This window comes from Nerophis lumbriciformis, linkage group LG19 (assembly GCF_033978685.3).
Source record: "Nerophis lumbriciformis linkage group LG19, RoL_Nlum_v2.1, whole genome shotgun sequence".
Taxonomy (NCBI): domain Eukaryota; kingdom Metazoa; phylum Chordata; class Actinopteri; order Syngnathiformes; family Syngnathidae; genus Nerophis; species Nerophis lumbriciformis.
The window spans coordinates 29,294,125-29,317,105 of NC_084566.2; the positions used below are offsets into that span (position 1 = coordinate 29,294,125).

Here is a 22,981-nt window from a genome sequence, read left to right on the forward strand (position 1 = left end):
AGAAATGTTGGCCAACTGAAAAGTATGAAAATGAAAAATATGAGCATGTACAATACTCAATACTTGGTTGGAGCTCCTTTTGCCTCAATTACTGCGTTAATGCGGCGTGGCATGGAGTCGATGAGTTTCTGGCACTGCTCAGGTGTTATGAGAGCCCAGGTTGCTCTGATAGTGGCCTTCAACTCTTCTGCGTTTTTGGGTCTGGCATTCTGCATCTTCCTTTTCACAATACCCCACAGATTTTCTATGGGGCTAAGGTCAGGGGAGTTGGCGGGCCAATTTAGAACAGAAATACCATGGTCCGTAAACCAGGCACGGGTAGATTTTGCGCTGTGTGCAGGCGCCAAGTCCTGTTGGAACTTGAAATCTCCATCTCCATAGAGCAGGTCAGCAGCAGGAAGCATGGAGTGCTCTAAAACTTGCTGGTAGACGGCTGCGTTGACCCTGGATCTCAGGAACCAGAGTGGACCGACACCAGCAGATGACATGGCACCCCAAACCATCACTGATGGTTTGGGTTGGTTTGGTTTGCATTTCCTTTGGAAATCGAGGTCCCAGAGTCTGGAGGAAGACAGGAGAGGCACAGGATCCACGTTGCCTTAAGTCTAGTGTAAAGTTTCCACCATCAGTGATGGTTTGGGGTGCCATGTCATCCTTAAGTAATATTCTAATTTTGTGACACACGGAATTTTGGATTTTCATTTGTTGCCACTTCAAATCATCAAAATTAAATGAAATAAACATTTGAATGCATCAGTCTGTGTGCAATGAATAAATATAATGTACAAGTTACACCTTTTGAATGCAATTACTGAAATAAATCAAGTTTTTCAAAATATTCTAATTTACTGGCTTTTACCTGTATATACAGCCCGGCCAACGGCCAACATTTTTTTAATTGTAATTTTGAGGAATTTATCTGAATATGCATGAACTATTTCTGTTCAAAATTGTTAGAAATGTCACATGTTAAATGTTTAAATATTAAGTGTCAGTTTACTGTACTGTGCCAACTGTACTACTTATATGAGTACATATTGTCTCTTGTTTCATTGAAAATTAAACAGCAAAGTCCATTTGGCTGTCATCTGTTTTAAGTATGAGACACAATTGTGTCAAAATCATGATTATTTTTTTTTATGCTTAAATAAGAAATTATTACTTTAAAAAAGTAGTTTTATACTTGTGAGTGTTAATGACACAGCTTTGCAACAGTTGATATTCTAGTTTCAAGCATGTTTTACTCAATATATCTCAGCAACAAGCTGTAATATCTTACTGAGATCATTTAGGACCAAAACCCTTAAAACAAGTGTAAAACAACATAAAATCTGCTTAGTGAGAAGAATTATTTTATTAGACAGAAAATAAGCAAATATCACCCTTATTTGAGATATTTAATCTTACTTAGATTTCAGTTTTTGCAGTGCAATAGGCGCCGACTTCCAGGTCTACGTCCAGTTATTATAAATAGTGTGATTAATCTTGATTCATTTATGATAACTTTATATATTTTTTAAAATCAATTACATGCGTTAAAGCGTTAACGTCGACAGCCCTAATTATGATTTTTTTTTCTACATTTGAAACACTTCCTTGTGGTCTACATAACATGTAATGGTGGTTCTTTTGTCAAAATGTTGCATATATTGTTTTACATAACAACTTCAACAGTGACGTGCGGTGAGGTTGATGGCTTGTGAGGCACTGACTTCATCACAGTCAGATTTACAAACATATGAACCCTAAAGAGTATCTTATTCACCATTTGATTGGCAGCAGTTAACGGGTTATGTTTAAAAGCTCATACCAGCATTCTTCCCTGCTTGGCACTCAGCATCAAGGGTTGGAATTGGGGGTTAAATCACCAAAAATGATTCCCGGGCGCAGGAATGCTGCCCACTGCTCCCCTCACCTCCCAGGGGGTGATCAAGGGGATGGGTCAAATGCAGAGGACAAATTCCACCACACCTAGTGTGTGTGTGACAATCATTGGTACTTTAACTTAACTTTAACTTTACACATACAAACTGTAGCACACAAAAAAGCACATTTAATTAAAAAAAACGTTATTATACCGTATTTTCCGCACTATAAGCCGCACCGGGTTATAAGCCGCACCTTCAATGAATGGCATATTTCAAAACTTTGTTCACCTTTAAGCCGCACCGGGTTATAAGCCGCACCTACGCTGCGCTAAAGGGAATGTCAAAAAAACAGTCCGATAGGTCAGTCAAACTTTAATAATATATTACAAACCAGCGTTCTAACAACTCTGTTCACTCCCAAAATGTAATGTGCAAATGTGCAATCACAAAAATAGTAACACTCAAAATAGTGCAGAGCAATAGCAACATCAATAACTCAACGTTGCTCGAACGTTAATGTTAAACAACACACAAAATAAACATTTAAAGCTCACTTTCTGAAGTTATTCCTCATCCATAAATCCCTCGAATTCTTCTTCTTCGGTGTCTGAATTAAAAAGTTGGGTTGAATTCTGCGTTGTACGCGTGTCTCTTAGTAGGAGCCATTTTGTGGTCTTTACAGAAACACACAAATGAAATGAAACGTAATATCCGCGCGTTTCTTCTATGGGGGCGGGTGCTTACCTTGGCGGTTGCTTACCGTAGAAGAAGAAGCGCTTCCTCTTCTACGGGGGCGGGTGTTTACCTTGGCGATTGCTTATCGTAGAAGAAGAAGCGCTTCCTCTTCTACGGGGAAAAAAGATGGCGGCTGTTTACCGTAGTTGCGAGACCTAAACTTTATGAAAATGAATATTAATCCATATATAAGGCGCACCGGGTTATAAGCCGCACTGTCAGCTTTTGAGAAAATTTGTGGTTTTTAGGTGCGGCTTATAGTGCGGAAAATACGGTACTTATAAATGAAGTCCATGCGCAACTCCTTTTGAACAAAAGCATCGATAACTTGTTTATAGAAGTCTTCCTTATCTTTCTTCAGTTTTAAAAGTCTCTCTGTCTCGATGGAGATCTTCCTTCAAGTATTACTTCCTGGTTCGATTGAAAGTCCAGTTTAGAAAACTGTTTTATTTTAGATATGTAATCCTCCATGTTAATAGTCCAGGCAAGAGGAAAAAATAAACGATCGCTGCTAACTGTTGCTGCTTGTTGTCACTTCTTCTGCAGCCGAGTAGTCGCAAGAATGATCTCTGGGATCACTAGCGCCCTCTACCACCAGGAGGCGGGATTACTGCGAGCCTCACACAGTGCGTCTTCGCAGCAGTTTTATGATTGCTCAGCACAAGAAATACGTTACACACGTACAGTTGTTGACAAAATACACTGTACATTATATACCTCAGCTAACTAAACTATGGAAATGTATAATATAGTTCATATAGCAATACGGTCTCACTGCACAGCAGGCCAGCAGTTAGCCGAGCAATCAATGGTGAGGCTCAACTCAGTGACGTGCCTCAACTGGCTGCTGACTCACCGCAAGTCTCTTCTCAGTATTTGAACGGCAAATGTGAAAATTCAGCGATTTTGAATAAAAATAATCTAAAACTGGTGAAGTTAAATGGAAAATAACTTTATAGTATAATCACTGGATACATATAACAATTTAATTTTTTTTTTTCTTTTTACAATTTTTTTCTTTCCATGATGGCACGTGAGGCCCCGCCTCACCTGCCTCCCCAGACTGCACGTCACTGGACTTCAAAACACACAAGTCCTGACAATTTGCGCGCGTCCGCCTTTAAGTCCGTGCCGACACCCTAGTCAATAAGCTTTTTCTCTATCTTCTTGTTATGGGACATTCGTCCTCCGCTGTTGCCATTTCTAATATAAAGTAGTGTAAAGTTCTTACTTATATCTGTCGGTAAACTCGCCATGAAAGCGCTATAACATACCGGTATAGTGAGTTTTTATTATTCACCCAAGGAACTTTAGTTATTACAGAGTTCCGGTCGGACGGTTATTCACGGGACACATTTCTGGCCTTGTTATTGCACTAGTGAGCCACGGATGAGGAGATGCTGCTCCGTTATTGATTTAAGTAAAGTCTGAATGCCATTAAAACAGTTAGCTCCGTCTTTTGTCACTTCTTCCACTCTTGTCCTTGCACGCTACACCGCTCCAGAAAAGACTCCGCCGAAGGTGAGCCATGTAAATAAGACCGCCCACAAAACGGCGCTTCCTGAAGCGACTGTCAGAAAGCGGCTTGAAGATGATCTGTAAAACATCATCCATGCAACATTTTGACCAAAGAACCACCATTATATGTTATGTAGACCACAAGGAAGTGTTTTACATTTAGAAAAAAAAGATAATAATATGACCCCTTTAATGCGCCCTATAATCCGGTGCGCCTTTTGTATGAAACTAGACCTGACTAGACCCGCTCAGGCAGTGCGCCTTATAATCCGGTGTGCCCTATGGTCCGGAAAATACGGCATGATTTAGCACGACCAATAGGGTGCACCACACATGCCGTTTACACTCATGTGAGAAAATAAATACACCCCACCACACAACACACTTTTACAACATGATAAAGCCGCATAATGCTAGCTTCACACAGGGAATGCTTATCCATCTTAGTGGCAGCTGCAACCTTTAGGCAATGGGAATTTCTGTAACACCTGACCTGATAAACCTTTAATAACTCAAGTACAGGATTTAAAGTCTGTGCACTTTTCTAAATAAAGGGGACCACAAAAAATTACATTATTGGCTTTATTTTAACAAAAAACCTTAGGGTACATTAAACGTATGTTTCTTATTGCAGTTAAGTCCTTAAATAAAATAGTGAACATACAAGACAACTTGTCTTTTAGCAGTAAGTAAACAAACAAAGACTCCTAATTTAGTCTGCGGACATATGCAGTAACATATTATGTCATTTATCATTCTATAATTTCGTCAAAATTATTAAGGACAAGTTGCAGAAAATTAATTAAGGCTGGAGCCTATCCCAGCCGACTTCGGGGCGAGAGGCGGGGTAAACCCTGGACTGGTCTACCATTTTTTTTTGGCATTTTTACACAATTATACAATTACACCCTGTGTACCTAATGAAGTGATCAAAAGGTGTCAGGTGCACGGTGTACCTGGAGCGTTGTCTGCAGCTTCTTGGGGATGTGGGTGAGGACGTGATGGGGTGTGTGTGTGTGTGTGTGTGTGTGTGTGTGTGTGTGTGTGTGTGTGTGTGTGTGTGTGTGTGTGTGAGAGAGTGTGTGTGTGTGTGTTGTGGGGAGGGTAGGGGCCACCAAACAAAAAAACAGAAGAAAAAAAACAATGAAATCGCGACATGCAAACCAAACGACTCGTTTCCATGACAACAACATCAGTGTACAAACCACGTTTCCATATGAGTTGGGAAATTGTGTTAGATGTAAATATAAACGGAATACAATGATTTGCAAATCCTTTTCAACCCATATTCAATTGAATGCACTACAAAGACAAGATATTTGATGTTCAAACTCATAAACTTTATTTTATTTTTTGCAAATAGTATTTAACTTAGAATTTCATGGCTGCAACACGTGCCAAAGTAGTTGGGAAAGAGCATGTTCACCACTGTGTTACATCACCTTTTCTTTTAACAACACTCAAAAAAACGATTGGGATCTGAGGAAACTAATTGTTGAAGCTTTGAAAGTGGAATTCTTTCCCATTCTTGTTTTATGTAGAGCTTCAGTCGTTCAACAGTCCGGGGTCTCCGCTGTCGTATTTTAGGCTTCATAATGCGCCACACATTTTTGATGGGAGACAGGTCTGGACTGCAGGCGGGCCAGGAAAGTACCCGCATTCTTTTTTTTACGAAGCCACGCTGTTGTAACACGTGCTGAATGTGGCTTGGCATTGTCTTGCTGAAATAAGCAGGGGCGTCCATGAAATTGACGGCGCTTAGATGGCAGCATATGTTGTTCCAAAACCTGTATGTACCTTTCAGCATTAATGGTGCCTTCACAGATGTGTAAGTTACCCATGCCTTGGGCACTAATGCACCCCCATACCATCACAGATGCTGGCTTTTGAACTTTGCGTCAATAACAGTCTGGATGGTTCGCTTCCCCTTTGGTCCGGATGACACGTTGTTGAATATTTCCAAAAACAATTTGAAATGTGGGCTCGTCAGACCACAGAACACTTTTCCACTTTGCATGAGTCCATCTTAGATGATCTCGGGCCCAGAGAAGCCAGCGGCGTTTCTGGATGTTGTTGATAAATGGCTGTCGCTTTGCATAGTAGAGCTTTAACTTGCACTTACAGATGTAGCGACGAACTGTATTTAGTGACAGTGGTTTTCTGAAGTGTTCCTGAGCCCATGTGGTGATATCCTTTAGAGATTGATGTCGGTTTTTGATACACTGCCGTCTGGGGGAACCAAGGTCACGGTCATTCAATGCCGCTTGCGTGGAGTGATTTTCTCCAGATTCTCTGAACCTTTTGATGATATTACAGACCGTAGATGTTGAAATCCCTAAATTTCTTGCAATTGCACTTTGAGATACGTTGTTCTTAAACTGTTTGACTATTTGCTCACGCAGTTGTGGACAAAGGGGTGTACCTCGCCCCATCCTTTCTTGTGAAAGAATGAGCATTTTTTGGGAAGCTGTTTTTATACCCAATCATGGCACCCACCTGTTCCCAATTAGCCTGCACACCTGTGGGATGTTCCAAATAAGTGTTTGATGAGCATTCCTCAACTTTATCAGTATTTATTGCCACTTTTCCCAACTTCTTTGTCACGTGTTGCTGGCATCAAATTCTAAAGTTAATGATTTGCACAAAAAAAAATGTTTATCAGTTTGAACATCAAATATGTTGTCTTTGTAGCATATTCAACTGAATATGGGTTGAAAATGATTTGCAAATCATTGTATTCCGTTTATATTTACATCTAACACAATTTCCCAACTCATATGGAAACGGGGTTTGTACATGTGGGGCGGGGGGCATCGCTCTGCTTGTGTGTCGCAGACTCTTTTTTTTTTTTTTTACCTGTGGAAGTGAAACGTCCGTTCTGCGAGTCGGAAACTGAGGAGTAAGAGGAGGCGGTAAAGGCGGAGGAGTGGGCGGTGGAGGAAGGCGCCGCGCTTGCAGATATGGAAGGCAAAGTCGAAAACGAACTAGAGAAGGAAGTAGAGGAGGCGGACGTATGAGAGACGGAAGTGAGAGAGGAGGGGGAAGAGGAGGAGTCGGGCGACAAAGTGATGTCGGGGAAAAGCTCGTTGGAAAGCGTGGCGGTGCTCTCGGACTGGACGGTGGCGGTGCTCTCGGACTGGACGGTGGCGGTGCTCTCAGACTGGACGATGGTGGAGGAAAGTTCCGTAATGTCGAAGGAGGAGGTAGATTCAGTGGCAAAGGGGGAAGATGGCGGTGACGTAGGAGAAGAGGTTGCAGAAGCAATCGTGGTGTCCGGGTCTTTGGGAGGAGGGCGAAGCGCCAACAAAACGGCCACGAATGGTACGGTTGGGATAAAAGGAGAAAGTAGCGAAGCGCAAAGCATTTTTGGAAGTAAGCGCGGTTTGGATAAGGAAAACAAAACATAAACAAAGAAAATCAGAGGTGAAAAAAAGATGGCACAACAACAAAAATAAAAAAATAATTCCTAAAAAATAGAAAATCTACTCACCTTGCACCAGCAGCGTGTATTCGCCAGCGCTGCTCCCGACGCCGTTGTCCACGAAGCACAGGTACACGCCGTTGTCCGACTTGTTCAGCGTCTCAAAGCGCAGGAACGCGCCGTCCGCTTTGGCCAGCGGGGGGAGCTCTCCATCCTTCTTCTCCCAAGTGTAGGACGACGGCCTGGGATGGAAGACAAGAGAGAGGAGGAATTAAGTCCCGAGGTGAGGCGGACGCAGGAATTAAATCAAAGGCAGGGAAACGACGAGACGAGGAGGAGACGGGACAAGCGTTAAAGGCGCGATGAAGTGATGAAGGGTGAAGAGGAGGGTGGAAGACGAGAGGAGGTGGGGAGGGGCGTGTTCTATTAAAATAAACAGAGGAGGCGAGGAGGGAGAAGGAACGGAGAGAAAGGATGGAAGACGTCAAGAGTGAGGGATAATGAGCGAAAAGAATGAGGAAGAGGATTAGGGAGGGCGGAAGAAGAGGACAACAGAACAAAGATCGGCATTTCAAATCAGCGTACAAAAATCCATTCTGTGTGAGAGACGGGGAAGAGAGATAGCGCGATGTTCCTTGATAAAAGAATCAATTATGGAAATGAGAAAGTCCTTAAGCGCTCTACAGTAATTACGACGACGGGAATCTAGGACACAAGCGAACGAGGGGGGGGGGGAACCCTCAATTAGTCCTTTAGGCTGCAGTTGGATGGAAATTTCAAGAATAAGTGAACTCTGACCAAGCAACAACCTTCAACTGCGCACAACCTTCATAAGTATGTTTAGTTTTAGTGCATCCAGGATAACGTTCATTTTCAAGCTGGAGCTGGAGCCTATCCCAGTTGACTTTGGGTGAGAGGCGGGGAACACCCTGGACAGGTCGCCTGTCAATCCATACAGAATGTCCAAAAAGGTAGTTCGACCCTCACATTTCAGCAAGCACCTTTAGAATAGAATAGAAAGTACTTTATTGATTCCAGGGGGAAATTCAGCACCACAGTTCGCTCACAATAAACAATAAACACTTAGATATTTTTTTTTACATGTGAATAATATAAATATAGTCTATTATACAGCATTATTCACATGTGAATAAGATAAATACAGTCTATTATACAGCATTATTCACATGTAAATGATATAAATACAGTCTATTATACAGCATTATTCACATGTGAATAATATAAATACAGTGTATTATACAGCATTATTCACATGTAAATGATATGAATACAGTCTATTATACAGCATTATTCACATGTGAATAATATAAATACAGTCTATTATACAGCCTTATTCACATGTGAATAATATAAATACAGTCTATTATACATCCTTATTCACATGTGAATAATATAAATACAGTCTATTATACAGCATTATTCACATGTGAATAATATAAATACAGTCTATTACACAGCCTTATTCACATGTGAATAATATAAATACAGTCTATTATACAGCATTATTCACATGTGAATTATGCAGTATAATAGACTGTATTTAAATTATTCACATGTGAATAGTATAAATACAGTCTATTATACAGCATTATTCACATGTGAATAATATAAATACAGTCCATTATACAGCATTATTCACATGTGAATAATATAAATACAGTCTATCATACAGCATTATTCACATGTGAATTATGCAGTATAATATACTGTATTTAAATTATTCACACGTGAATAATATAAATACAGTCTATTATACAGCATTATTCACATGTGAATAATATAAATACAGTGTATTATACAGCATTATTCACATGTGAATAATATAAATACAGTGTATTATACAGCATTATTCACAAGTGAATAATATAAATACAGTCTATCATACAGCATTATTCACATGTGAAAAATATAAATACAGTCCATTATACAGCATTATTCACATGTGAATAGTATAAATACAGTCTATTATACAGCATTATTCACATGTGAATAATATAAATACAGTCCATTATACAGCATTATTCACATGTGAATAGTATAAATACAGTCTATTATACAGCATAATTCACATGTGAAAAATATAAATAGAGTCTATTGTACATTTAAGTACAGTCAAAAAGGAACATATGCATTATACAGTCTGATGGCTGTTGGTATATCGGTATGTCGTTATATTATCGGTATATTTATATATACTATATAATACTTTACAACGTCAACTTTAGATATATTTTAGAGGAGTATAGTCTATATACTATAGTCGAAATACTACGTGATATATCGTGTTTGTAAGATATATCAATATATTTTTAAACACGATATGAATTAAGAAAGTATCGTAATATCGATATAATTTATTTCACGTTAAAATGACCAAACGCAGCTTATTTGTTGTATTCCTTGTTCTCCCCCGCTCCCTCTTAAAACTCATGGGCTACTAAACCCCTCCCCTACCTCCTTCCAAGACGTGCTTGCACGTATAAGAACATCCGTGATTGGTTGGCTGTTAACTATGATGTGTCACGATTGGTTGAGATCAGGGCAAAGGATTAGGGACAGGCCACTCAGAGGCAAGACAGGGCGGGTCATGGAACCAGGAAGGGAAATCACAACATACATCCCAAATGACGACGAGAGAGTCGTAGAAGAGGGCGATTTATATATTAAAAAAACTAGTGGAAGATGGCAGAGGGATTCTCTTCTTTAGATTTTTCTTTTAGCGATGTAGACCACGTCCAGGAAACCCACAATGCGTCTACTTGGCCACATTTGGACAAATGTATGCGTCTGGATAAAACATTCATTTGAGTTGTTTACCATGTAAGCCCAAATCAAAACTGTTCTCGAGTTGCCAAGCCGGGCATATTTCGCACGAGAAATGCTGCCAAAAATGTACGCCGAAGTGAGGAAGATCATAGTAAGTCAAGTCACTTACTTGGCGCTGACCAGAACCGTACGTGTGTGACAGTCCATTACATCCTCGACTGGGAATTAAAAAGTGCCTGCCTGCAAATTAATTTTTTATGCGAGTTTGATACATTTTGTATTATTTGCACAGCTATGTTTTTTATTTTATGTAGAAAAAACATTTTTCTGTTTTATTTATGTTGTGTAATTCTGTGCTACTTAAACATTTTTTTTTTCTGTGCTGTTAATACCCATCTTGACTAACTGGGTTAATAAAAGCCCCACTGACTGTTTACAGTACAGTTGTCATTAGAGATGTCCGATAATATCAGACTGCCGATATTATCGGCCGATAAATGCTTTAAAATGTAATATCGGACATTATCGCACTCACTACTTGCTGTCCATATCCTACCAAGTCAGACCTACACTGTTCCAATATCCATTTCTCTGTTCTCAATTGTTGATGACTGATGATAACAACCAAACCTTATCTTGTGTGATGACTGTATTATGATGATAGTATATATGATAGTATATATCTGTATCATGAATCAATTTAAGTGGACCCCGACTTAAACAAGTTGAAAAACTTATTCGGGTGTTACCATTTAGTGGTCAATTGTACGGAATATGTACTGTACTGTGCAACCTACTAATAAAAGTCTCAATCTCAATCTCAATCGGTATCGGTTTCAAAAAGTACAATTTATGTGTTAATATAAATAAACCTTAAAGGCACTGCCTTTGCGTGCCGGCCCAATCACATAATATCTACGGCTTTTCACACAAACAAGTGAATGCAAGCCATACTTGGTCAACAGCCATACAGGTCACACTGAGGGTGACCGTATAAACAACTTTAACACTGTTACAAATATGCGCCACACTGTGAACCCACACCAAACAAGAATGACAAACACATTTTGGGAGAACATCCGCACCGTAACACAACATAAACACAACAGAACAAATACCCAGAACCCCTTGCAGCACTAACTCTTCCGGTACGCTACAATATACACCTCCCGCTACCCCCCCCACCTCAACCCCGCCCACCTCAACCTCCTCATGCTCTCTCAGGGAGAGCATGTCCCAAATTCTAAGCTGCTGTTTTGAGGCATGTTAAAAAAAATAATGCACTTTGTGACTTCAATAATAAATATGGCAGTGCCATGTTGGCATTTTTTTTTCATAATTTGAGTTGATTTATTTTGGAAAACCTTGTTACATTGTTTAATGCATCCAGCGGGGCATCACAACAAAATTAGGCATAATAATGTGTTAATTCCACGACTGTATATATCGGTATCGGTTGATATCGGCATCGGTAATTAAGAGTTGGACAATATCGGAATATCGGCAAAAAAGCCATTATCGGACATCTCTATAAAAAAAGCATATCAAACAGTCAAAAGCGACTGTCAGTCAAGTTTAGCGGGAATTGGTTCGTTAACCTGCAAAGCACGAAACAAACAAACGCAAATACATTCTGACAATCTTGGCAGAGGTCAAATCACTGCCACTCATAATCGCCATCAGCGCCAATAAGGAAATATTAAGCAGTATGTAAATGTTAATAACGCTCCAGAAAGAGCGCCTGTCTTCTGGCCATAAAAGATGATCAGCTGTTGTTTTGCCCCTTACTGAGCGATCATCAGCAATTAACGGAACAATTAACTGCACATTTAGCACCTCCAACTGCTGTTATGAAACATTACGCTCAATAGTCGACGCGCGTTTTACGGGCGAGGGGCGGACAGCTAATTGGCCGGACGTTCTTCCACGCCGTCGGGTCACGGCGGTGGAGAAAGCCACCCCGGCGTAATGTGCATTAGTAAACAGGACGCAGAAGGAGGCAGACGCTCGGCTGCATTAATGTCGCTACTTTAGAATTCTTCTCTCTGACAGGGCGCCATCATTACAGCGATAAAAGAAGGAGCATCCGGGCGCCTTCCTCAATGATTCATACGCGGGCAGGTGAACTATGCTAATGGAGTAAACTCATAATGAGCGCCAGCTTTGTGTAACGTTTCCTTGCCGGCATAAACCCCCCTCCCCCAAAAAAAAAAACTGAAACAGTTCAGCGCTTTAACTCCTCGGCCCGACCCGACAACTCTCTAAGCGCTCTTTAAAAGGCCGCTTTTGCACTTTTAAGGAGAAAGAAAGAGCTCAGACACCCACGGATAATGTTGCACTCTGAGCTTTTTTTTTCTCTCCGTTTTGCAGGAAAGTGCACATTCAGTTGGCTGACGTTCAATCAGCAAATGTCACACTTTGCTTACGCGAGGCGAAAGTTGCTGTGGAAGTTGGTCAGCGGCGAGGAGAACACGGGAGCAGAGATGTTGCAGATTACTGTAATCCGGTTTAAAATAGGAGGCCATCTCCGACACGCAACTTGGTGAAGGTAAAGTAAGGCTAGGTCAGGATGCTACGTGACAGTTAAAAGTACCAATGATTGTCACACATTTTTAAAGTCTTTGGTATGAATAGACCGAGATTTGAACACACAACCTACCGATCTCAGGGCGGACACTCTAACCACTAGGCCACTGAGTAGTAGGCCAATTAGCAGTCATGATGATAGTACATTCAAATTACAACCACATTAAAGTTAAAGTACCACTGATAGTCACACACACACTAGGCGTGGTGAAATTACCCTCTGCATTTGACCCATGCCCTTGTTGCACCCCCTGGGAGGTGAGGGGAGCAGTGAGCAGCAGCGGTAGCCGCGCTTGGGAATCATTTTTGGTGATTTAACCTCCAATTCCAACCCTTGATGCTGAGTGCCAAGCAGGGAGGTAAATACACTGCAAAAACTGAAATCTAAGTAAGATTAAATACCTCAAATAAGGGTGATATTTGCTTATTTTCTGTCTGATAAGATAATTCTTCTCCCTAAGCAGATTTTATGTTAGAGTGTTTTACTTGTTTTAAGGGTTTTGGTCCTAAATGATCTCAGTAAGATATTACAGCTTGTTGCTGAGATTTTATGACCTATATTGAGTAAAACATGCTTGAAACTAGAATATCAACTGATGCAACGCTGTGTCATCAACACTCACAAGTATAAAACTACTCTTTTAAAGTAATAATTTCTTACTTCAAGCATGAAAAAAAAAATCATGATGTATGCATATCATTATGTCAAGATAATGGCACTAGCACTTACTTAATATAAGAATAGTTTTCAACATATTGAGCAAAAAGGTCTCTTTTTTATACCGAGAAAAATGCACTGGTTATTAGTGAGAATATACTTATTTTTAAGGTATTTTGGGTTCATTGAGGTTAACCAATTTTACTTGTTTTGGAAAGTTTTGACTAGCCGAATGTTCTTGTTCTATTGGCAGATAATTTAGCTTAGTTCAAATAAAATACCGCTATTTTTTTTCTTTTTCTTGTTTTTGAACACTGACTTTTTGCAGTGTACTGCATGTCATTATGTTCATATTTTACCCGTGTGGGATTGTTATTTTCAAGCATTTAAGTCCCATCTTAAAACTCATTTGTATACTCTAGCCTTTAAATAAACCCCCCTTTTAGACCAGTTGATCTGCCGTTTCTTTTCTGCTCTGCTCCCCTCTCCTACGTGGAGGGAGGGGCACAGGTTCGGTGGTCACGGATGACACGCTGGCTGTCCAAAGTCGGGACCCGGGGTGGACCCCTCGTTTGTGCATCGGTTGGGGACGTCTCTGCGCTGCTGACCTGTCTCCGCTCGGTATGGTCTCCTGCTGGCCCCACTATGGACTGGACTCTCACTATTATGTTAGATCCACTATGGATTGGACTCTCACTATTATGTTAGATTCACTAACTGGACTCTCACAATATTATGCGAGATCCACTCGACGTCCAATGGACCGGTCACCCAGGGGGAGGGGGTCTCCACATCTGCGGTCCCCTCCAAGGTTTCTCATTGTACCATTGGGTTGAGTTTTTCCTTGCCCTGATGTGGGATCTGAGCCGTTGTGGCTTGTGCAGCCTTTTGAGACACTCGTGATTTAGGGCTATATAAGTAAACATTGATTGATTGATTGATTGATGTGTGCAACTTTTCTATTGTTCTTGTTGAACCCTTTAATCATACTTTTGTTACCGGGGGCGGCGTGGCACGGTTGGGAGAGTGGCCATGCCAGCAACCTGAGGGTTCCAGGTTCAATCCCCACCTTCTACTAACCTCGTCACGTCCCGTTGTGTCCTTGAGCAAGACACTTCACCCTTGCTCCTGATGGGTCGTGGTTAGGGCCTCCCGCCATCAGAGTGGGAATGTGTGTGTGAATTTATGTCCTGGGCATGACGTTAAAGTGCATCCGGCAGTGGAGGCTCCTCTATGGGGTCTTGGGGTACTGGGAGGTTAACCCCTTTACTACTGCTACCCCAGGTGTTCCTTGGTAAAGGCCTAGTACTTGACTGCCCCCTACCCAGGGATACGGTGAAGACCTCAACGGCGGAGCAGGCGGAAGACGGTAGATTTAAGAACTACCACAACGGCTGCGATGGCGGAAGAAGGCACCCCCACATCCATGTGGGCCCAGTTATGGGAAAATAACAACAAGGCGGAGGATGACTGCTAAAACTATAGAGCGTCACAACGGCTGGGATGGCGGAAGAAGGCTGCAGCAGAAAGGGGTCCCCAGTCGTCTTGGACTCCATGCCACTGGACCCTGACCCGGATCTGTCAAGGATCGTGTGGTGACTGTCTGTGCAGCAGTCTCCCCACGTTAAACTAAGTCACGCACAGACATCCTCCATAAAGGGATACCCCCCTACCAGGAGGATCGTCATACTCGTTCGAGTGACCGCCGATGATGATGGTGTGAATGGGTGAATGTGGAAATAGTGCCAAAGCGCTTTGAGCACCTTGACGGTAGAAAAGCGCTATACAAGTATAACCCATTTACCATTGTCACGGCCCAGGCGCATTTGTCAGTAAGCCGCGGAGCGCACCTCCCGACGGCCGCGCATCTCCGCACACGTCACTCCCTGCTGCAGCCAGCAGCTGCAATCAATCACCGGCACTCAACGCTCCTGGCGCTAATGAGAGGTCCTGCCTTCTTACTTATATCTGTCAGTAAACTCGCCATGAAAGCGCTAAAACATACCGGAGCCTGTTCAACCTGCTATCCGGCGCCAGAACGTAAACTCATCTGTTGGAGTACCGTAAGCTCTATGCCTTTCTCTCTCCGTGTTTCTTCCCCGTGTTTGATTAGTCCCCGTGTCTTTCCTTGTCTCCTCCCAGCAGTCTGCCTTTGTTGCCGCGTCGACGAGCTGTGCGTCTAGTCATATCTTGCTCATCTGCTTCCCGTACTGCCTCCTCGATCCTCGACCCCCGCTTGGACACAGACCTTCTTCACCCCCGCTATAGCCCCTGACTTCCTGCCTGCTCACGGCCATACGAGCCTGCCAAGACCCTTTTGGACTCTTCTCTCGCCCAACACTCACGGTAATACACAACAATTAATTCCACACATAGTCACACGCACCATATACACTTTTGGATCTAGTTCACACTCCATTTCCTTAGTTTATATTGGGGGCAACACGGTGGTGGAGGGGTTACTGCGATAGCCTCAAAATACGAAGGTCCTGGGTTCGATCCTGCGCTTGGGATCTTTCTGTGTGGAGTTTGCATGTTCTCCCCGTGACTGCGTGGGTTCCCTCCGGGTACTCCAGCTTCCTCCCACTTCCAAAGACATGCACCTGGCAACACTAAATTGGCCCTAGTGTGTGAATGTGAGTGTGAATGTTGTCTGTCTGTCTGTGTTGGCACTGTGATGAGGTGGCGACTTATCCAGGGTGTACACTGCCTTCCGACCGATTTTAGCTGAGATAGGCTCCAGCAACCCCCGCGACCCCGAAAGGGATAAGCGGTAGAAAATGGATGGATGAATGGATATTATTATTGTTTGATTATTATATATAAATATATGGTGAACATGTATAATAAATACATAGAGCTATACTGCCCCCTAGTGTCTGTGTCGTCTCAACTCCTCCTGCAATACATAACAACCATTTGTACAAATGAACAGAAGTTCAGAACCCACAAAGAAAAGATGTCCGTGTAGTAAGAGGTCCAAGGACCTGTACATTGGAGGGACCAACAGCACTTACACAAACAAATAGCAAAACATGGACAGCTTCTTTGGACCCAGAATTAGCATTTCATATGCATCTAAGAAAAGAAGGAAGGGACGTTCCATTTTGGATATGGGAGGAATGGTGGCTTGACAGAAACATTTTTTGTCAAACTGGAAAGGCCCTCTTAACATAGGAGTCTCACACCATCACCATTACACCGTCTGCTTCCAACAATGTCCTGACATCCCTCCCCGGAGATCGTCTCTTCCAGAAGGAAAAGTGGCCACTAACGAGTTGTTTTGTGCACCAGGAAGGCAAACGAGCGATTGGTATGCAGGGCATAAATTGGAGGACTCCACGGCTACTATTTTACAACAGAAGAAGCCTTTTGGACGGAAACCAGAAGAGTCCAGTTGCCTTAATTTTTATGGAGATGGCGGCATTCACAATGAATTCAGATCTGATACATAGCCAAAAAGTTAGATTTAACACAGAAAATCATATAATATTTGTCCCCTTTTTCATCCATTTTCTGTAATTATTGTCTTGTTCTCTTGCAAATGTCGGATTGGTAATAATGTAAAGTCTTTCTTATCCTATCCTATTTTTCCGGCTAGGTGTTGTGGCGCCCCCTGTTGCTTCGCTATGCACTTGGTAGCTTTTAAATGTGTTTTCATCTGTGTTTCACGTCGTGTCATTGCTGGTTTACGAGCACACGAGCATGTTCGGCAGCGCACAATCACGGACTACTTACAAGCAGACACAGTGTGTAGACAGAAAAGGGAGAACGGACAAATTTTGGCTTGAAAACTAACGATAAAGGTGAAGTTATAACACTGAAACGCCCACCGGAAGAGGTGCTTTAAGACATGGCTAGCTAGCTAGCGGCTAAAGTCCAGCCCCAGTCGGCAGTGTTTTAGCTACTTCTAAATCACTAATCCTCGTCTCCATGGCGACAAATAAAGTATGTTTCTTACAAGTATCATCCCTGCAGGACGAGGAATAGCTAAACATGCTTCACTACACACCGTAGCTCACCGACGTCACAATGTAAGCAAACGCCATTGGTGGATCTACACCTAACATCCACTGTAATGATACCAAGTACAGTAGCGTATCTAGTACACATATTATGTATATATTCGTATATATGTTAGATTTTTTTATCGCTATATTATTCTATTTATACCTGCATTGGCCTTTCCATCCTTACACTTTCCATCATTGTAACTGAGCTACTGTGTTGAACAATTTCCCTTGTGGATCATTAAAGTTAGTCTAAAGTCTAAGTCTGAGTCTAGTCGATACTACTATGATTACAGCGATATTTTTTGGCATCACTACATCTTCTTTCATTTTAAAAAACATTTATATTATGTTTATAAACTCAGGAAATATGTCCCTGGACACCTGAGGACTTTGAATATGAGCAATGTATGATCCTGTAACGATTTGGTATCGAATTGATACCCATATTTGTGGTATCATCCAAAACTAATGTAAAGTATCAAACAACAGAAGAATAAGTGATTATTACATTTTAACAGAAGTGTAGTTGGAACATGTCAAAAGAGAAAGTAATCAGATATCAACAGTAAATGAACAAGAGGATTAATAATTCATTTTCTACCACTTGTCCTTAAAAAGAATGATAAATGACACAATATGTTACTACATACGTCAGCAGCTAAATTAGGAGCCTTTGTTTGTTTACTTACTACTAAAAGACACGTTGTCTTGTATGTTCACTATTTTATTTAAGGACAAACTTGCAATAAGAAATGTGTTTAATGTACCGTAAGATTTTTTGTTCAAATAAAGCCAATAATGCAATTTTTTGTGGCCCCCTTTATTTTCGAAAAGTACCGAAATAATTTTGGTACCGGTACCAAAACACGCACTGTTCTTGGTTGAAATGCTGAGGACAAACAGGTGCATCCATTGACACCTCCATCCACTGTGTTTCTCGCTATCATCGCCCCATTTAATCCGTACACGCCATCTCCACATGTAATTTTACCCGTTACCAGCAGGTGGTCCCTGCAGGAGTCGAACACAAAGCCCACAGCACACCACAGACCGCAATTGACTGACTCTTCTGCTGCTCCGTCATATCGGATCAAGCTGTCAATAAAACCGTGTGGCTCGACACGAGGTGTGTGTATGTGACTGGTGTGAGATCATTACAGGGTAGCAGGTACAGAAAGGCTCAAATTGGTGGCAGGTGAGGCGGTGGTGGCGTCGGTGGTGCTCTATGCAGGGTGGGGGGACAGGAAGCAGGAGGGGTGTGGATCGATGGGTCTGGGTGGTTCATCTATAATTCAGAAAGGCTACGAGGAGAGGGAGTGTGTTTGTTTGGGACTTAAGATGTGGAGTGGAAGGGGGGTGCAAGGAAGACTGTTTATGTTCAACATGGCTGCAGGTGGCCTCCTAATGTTGAGGCAGGTTTAGCGTTTGGGTGCAAGATAAAGAAACATGTCTAATTATGAATGACATTAGAAGCATTTAAGTCTCATCTTAAAACTAATTTGTATACTCTAGCCCAGGGGTGTCAAACTCAAATACACAGTGGGACAAAATGTAAAACTAAACAAAGCCGCGGGCCAAGGTTGAACAAATTAACCTTTTAATAGGGACCCAAACAAGTTTTGCATTGAATATTGAACAAGCAAGGCTCATATAACTTTATAGTGACATGCAAAATCGAGTTTCAAATAATAATAATAATAATAATTAAAAAATATCAATGGCATATCAAATACAATTTAAATAAAAATTGAACGCCTCTTTTATATTTGCAGCCTTCTAAGGTAAATATCAACATTAACTTTTTCCACAGGCTAATAAATTAGAAAATGAAATCACAATGAATAAACCAACCATTTAGGACTTTAAACTGCTCAGTTTGCAACACACTGATCTAATCTGATGTGCCCAAGCCAGATACCTGCCATTTTTTCTTGGATGCTAGTTCATTAATGTCAGGGCTCAGGCTTTGAGCTGAGGCAACCTTCATTATCGAACGAAGGTGTTCATCAGTCATTATATCTCGTAGTGCGCCCGGACCACAGTCTTGGGGGCGTGACATGGACTTGTTTCTTCAGCATTATCCACACGTTTAAGTCAGGACTTTGGGAAGGCCATTCTAAAACCGTAATTCTAGCCTTATTTAGCCATTCCTTTACCACTTTTGACGTGTGTTTGGGGTCATTGTCCTGTTGGAACACCCAACTGCGCCCAAGACCCAACCTCTGGGCTGATGATTTTAGGTTTTCCTGAAGCATTTGGAGGTAATCCTCCTTTATCATTGTCCCATTTACTCTCTGTAAAGCACCAGTTCCATTGGCAGCAAAACAGGCCCAGAGCATAATACTACCACCACCATGCTTGATGGTAGGTATGGTGCTCCTGGGATTAAAAGCATCCCCTTTTCCTCCAAACATATTGCTGTGGTATTGGGGCCAAACAGCTAAATTTTTGTTTCATCATTTCAAAAGTGGTAAAGAAATGGCTAAATCAGGCTAGAATTGAACTGCCCCAATTTTGTCAAGAGGAGTGGTCAAAAATTCAAGCAGAAGCTTGTGGATGGCTACCAAAAGCGCCTTATGGCAGTGAAACTTGCCAAGGGACATGTAAGCAAATATTAACATTGCTGTATGTATACTTTTGACCCAGCAGATTTGCTCACATTTTCAAAAATTCATAAAAGAACCAAACTTCATGAATGTTTTTTTTGTGACCAACAAGTATGTGCTCCAATCACTCTATCACAAAAAAAAATAAGAGTTGTATAAATTATTGGAAACTCAAGACAGCCATGACATTATGTTCTTTACTAGTGTATGTCAACTTTTGACCACGACTGTATATGAGCTGGAGTATGTTCACAACTATTTTTAGACATATTATTTTGGTTTATTTCGTGAGGAAAACAACGTCAGTACGATTGAAATTGCATGCATCCGTCCAACATGGCACTTGTTGTTTTGTTGTCCATACTCTCCCAGTACACGGCACTGACTGTAAGTAACCTGTGTATTCACCCGTTGTCGTTCATACCTTTTTGTCTGGTTGTGTGTCGTGACACTTTCCTCCCGTGAAACATGCACCCCATGAAACAATGCCACTGGAACTCTTGCCCCGCTCCCGCCTTGACACCCGTGTCTTCAGGTTGGAACCATACTTGCCAACCCTCCCGAATTTCAGTGCCTCTCCCGAAAATCTCCCGGGACAACTATTCTCCCGATTTCCAGCCGAACTTAAGGCACGCCCCCTCCAGGTCCGTGAGGACCTGAGTGAGGACAGCCTGTCATCACGTCCGCTTTTCCTTCATATAAACAGCGTGCCGGCCCAGTCACATTATAACGTCTACGGCTTTTGGCGAGTGCACAACTGCACACACAACAAGAAGGAGACGAAGAACGAAGAAAAGACAGTTATGGCGATGACGAGTGACAGAGAATAGAACGAGGATGGACAATTCAACCCTAAACTCACTCCTCTCCTGCAAATGAAATTTCACAGATTCTGCCTGTAATAGAGTGATGTAAGTTGTTTGTTGCCATCTCCTGGTGAATGTTGGGTATAGTGTTCTGTGGTTACTTTTTGGTTGGCCAACGGTTTACGTTGTATTGCGCACCCTGACTGCAAGTGTGGGAGTCGGTTCTGAAGTATGAAGTAAAGAGACGTAACTTCATCACCTCGCCTGGTTACTGACTCCAACCCAGAATATTACACTGCCCATACCTATGCTCCTTCAAAGGCTGTGCTACTGGCTGCAAAGCATTGCACTTTCAAATACAACAATGAGTAGAGGAGTGTTATGCGTGTATATGTGTAAATAAATGAACACTGAAATTCAAGTATTTATTTTATTTATATATATATATATATATATATATATATATATATAGCTAGAATTCACTGAAAGTCAAGTATTTATTTTATCTATATATATATATATATATATATATATATATATATATATATATATATATATATATATATAGATATTAGGACTGCGAATCTTTGGGTGCCCCACGATTCGAGTCAATATCAATTCTTGGGGTCACGATTCAATTAAAAATCGATTTATTTCGATTCAACGCGATTCTCGATTCAAAAACGATATTTTTCCAATTCAAAACAATTCTCTATTCATTCAATACATAGGATTTCAGCAGGATCTACCCTAGTCTGCTGACATGCAAGCAGAGTAGTAGATTTTTGTAAAAAAGCTTTTATAATTGTAAAGGACAATGTTTTATCAACTGATTGCAATACTGTAAATTTGTTTTTAACTATTAAATGAACCAAAAATATGACTTATTTTATCTTTGTGAAAATATTGGACACAGTGTGTTGTCAAGCTTATGAGATGCGATGCAAGTGTAAGCCACTGTGACACTATTGTTCATTTATTTTTATTTTTATAAATGTCTAATGATAATGTCAGAGGGATTTTTAATCACTGCTATGTTGAAATTGTAACTAAAATTGATACTGTTGTTGATAATATTAATTTTTGTTTCACTACTTTTGGTTTGTTCTGTGTCGTGTTTGTGTCTCCTCTCAATTGCTCTGTTTATTGCAGTATTGCTGGGTCAAGTTTGGTTTTGGAATTGGATTGCATTGACATGGTATTGCTGTGTATTGTTTTGTTGGATTGATTAATAAAAAATAAAAAATAAAAAATAAAAAATAAAAAATAAAAAATAAAATCGATTTTTGAAAAATGAGAATCGATACTGAATCGGACAACGTGAGAATCGCGATTTGAATTTGAATCGATTTTTTCCCACACCCCTAATATATATATATATATATATATATATATATATATATATATATATATATATATATATATATATATATGTATATACAGTATATATACAGGTAAAAGCCAGTAAATTAGAATATTTTGAAAAACTTGATTTATTTCAGTAATTGCATTCAAAAGGTGTAACTTGTACATTATATTTATTCATTGCACACAGACTGATGCATTCAAATGTTTATTTCATTTAATTTTGATGATTTGAAGTGGCAACAAATGAAAATCCAAAATTCCGTGTGTCACAAAATTAGAATATTACTTAAGGCTAATACAAAAAAGGGATTTTTAGAAATGTTGGCCAACTGAAAAGTATGAAAATGAAAAATATGAGCATGTACAATACTCAATACTTGGTTGGAGCTCCTTTTGCCTCAATTACTGCGTTAATGCGGCGTGGCATGGAGTCGATGAGTTTCTGGCACTGCTCAGGTGTTATGAGAGCCCAGGTTGCTCTGATAGTGGCCTTCAACTCTTCTGCGTTTTTGGGTCTGGCATTCTGCATCTTCCTTTTCACAATACCCCACAGATTTTCTATGGGGCTAAGGTCAGGGGAGTTGGCGGGCCAATTTAGAACAGAAATACCATGGT

General features: G+C 41.0%; 1 protein-coding gene across 3 annotated transcripts in view; it reads right to left on the reverse strand.

Moving 5' to 3' along the window:
- Nucleotides 1-22,981, reverse strand: part of cadm3 (cell adhesion molecule 3) — a 322,568-nt gene that overhangs the window by 13,489 nt on the left and 286,098 nt on the right. The window contains exons 8-10 of one of the 3 annotated variants that reach the window (XM_061979022.2): nucleotides 7,612-7,784; nucleotides 6,978-7,400; nucleotides 5,078-5,095 (exon numbers count right to left, since the gene is read on the reverse strand). In XM_061979022.2, coding sequence (XP_061835006.1) covers nucleotides 5,078-5,095; nucleotides 6,978-7,400; nucleotides 7,612-7,784 — 614 coding nt within the window. Of the gene's footprint in view, nucleotides 1-5,077; nucleotides 5,099-6,977; nucleotides 7,401-7,611; nucleotides 7,785-22,981 lie in introns of all 3 variants that reach the window. The other 2 variants (XM_061979021.2, XM_061979023.2) reach the window with 2 other exon arrangements.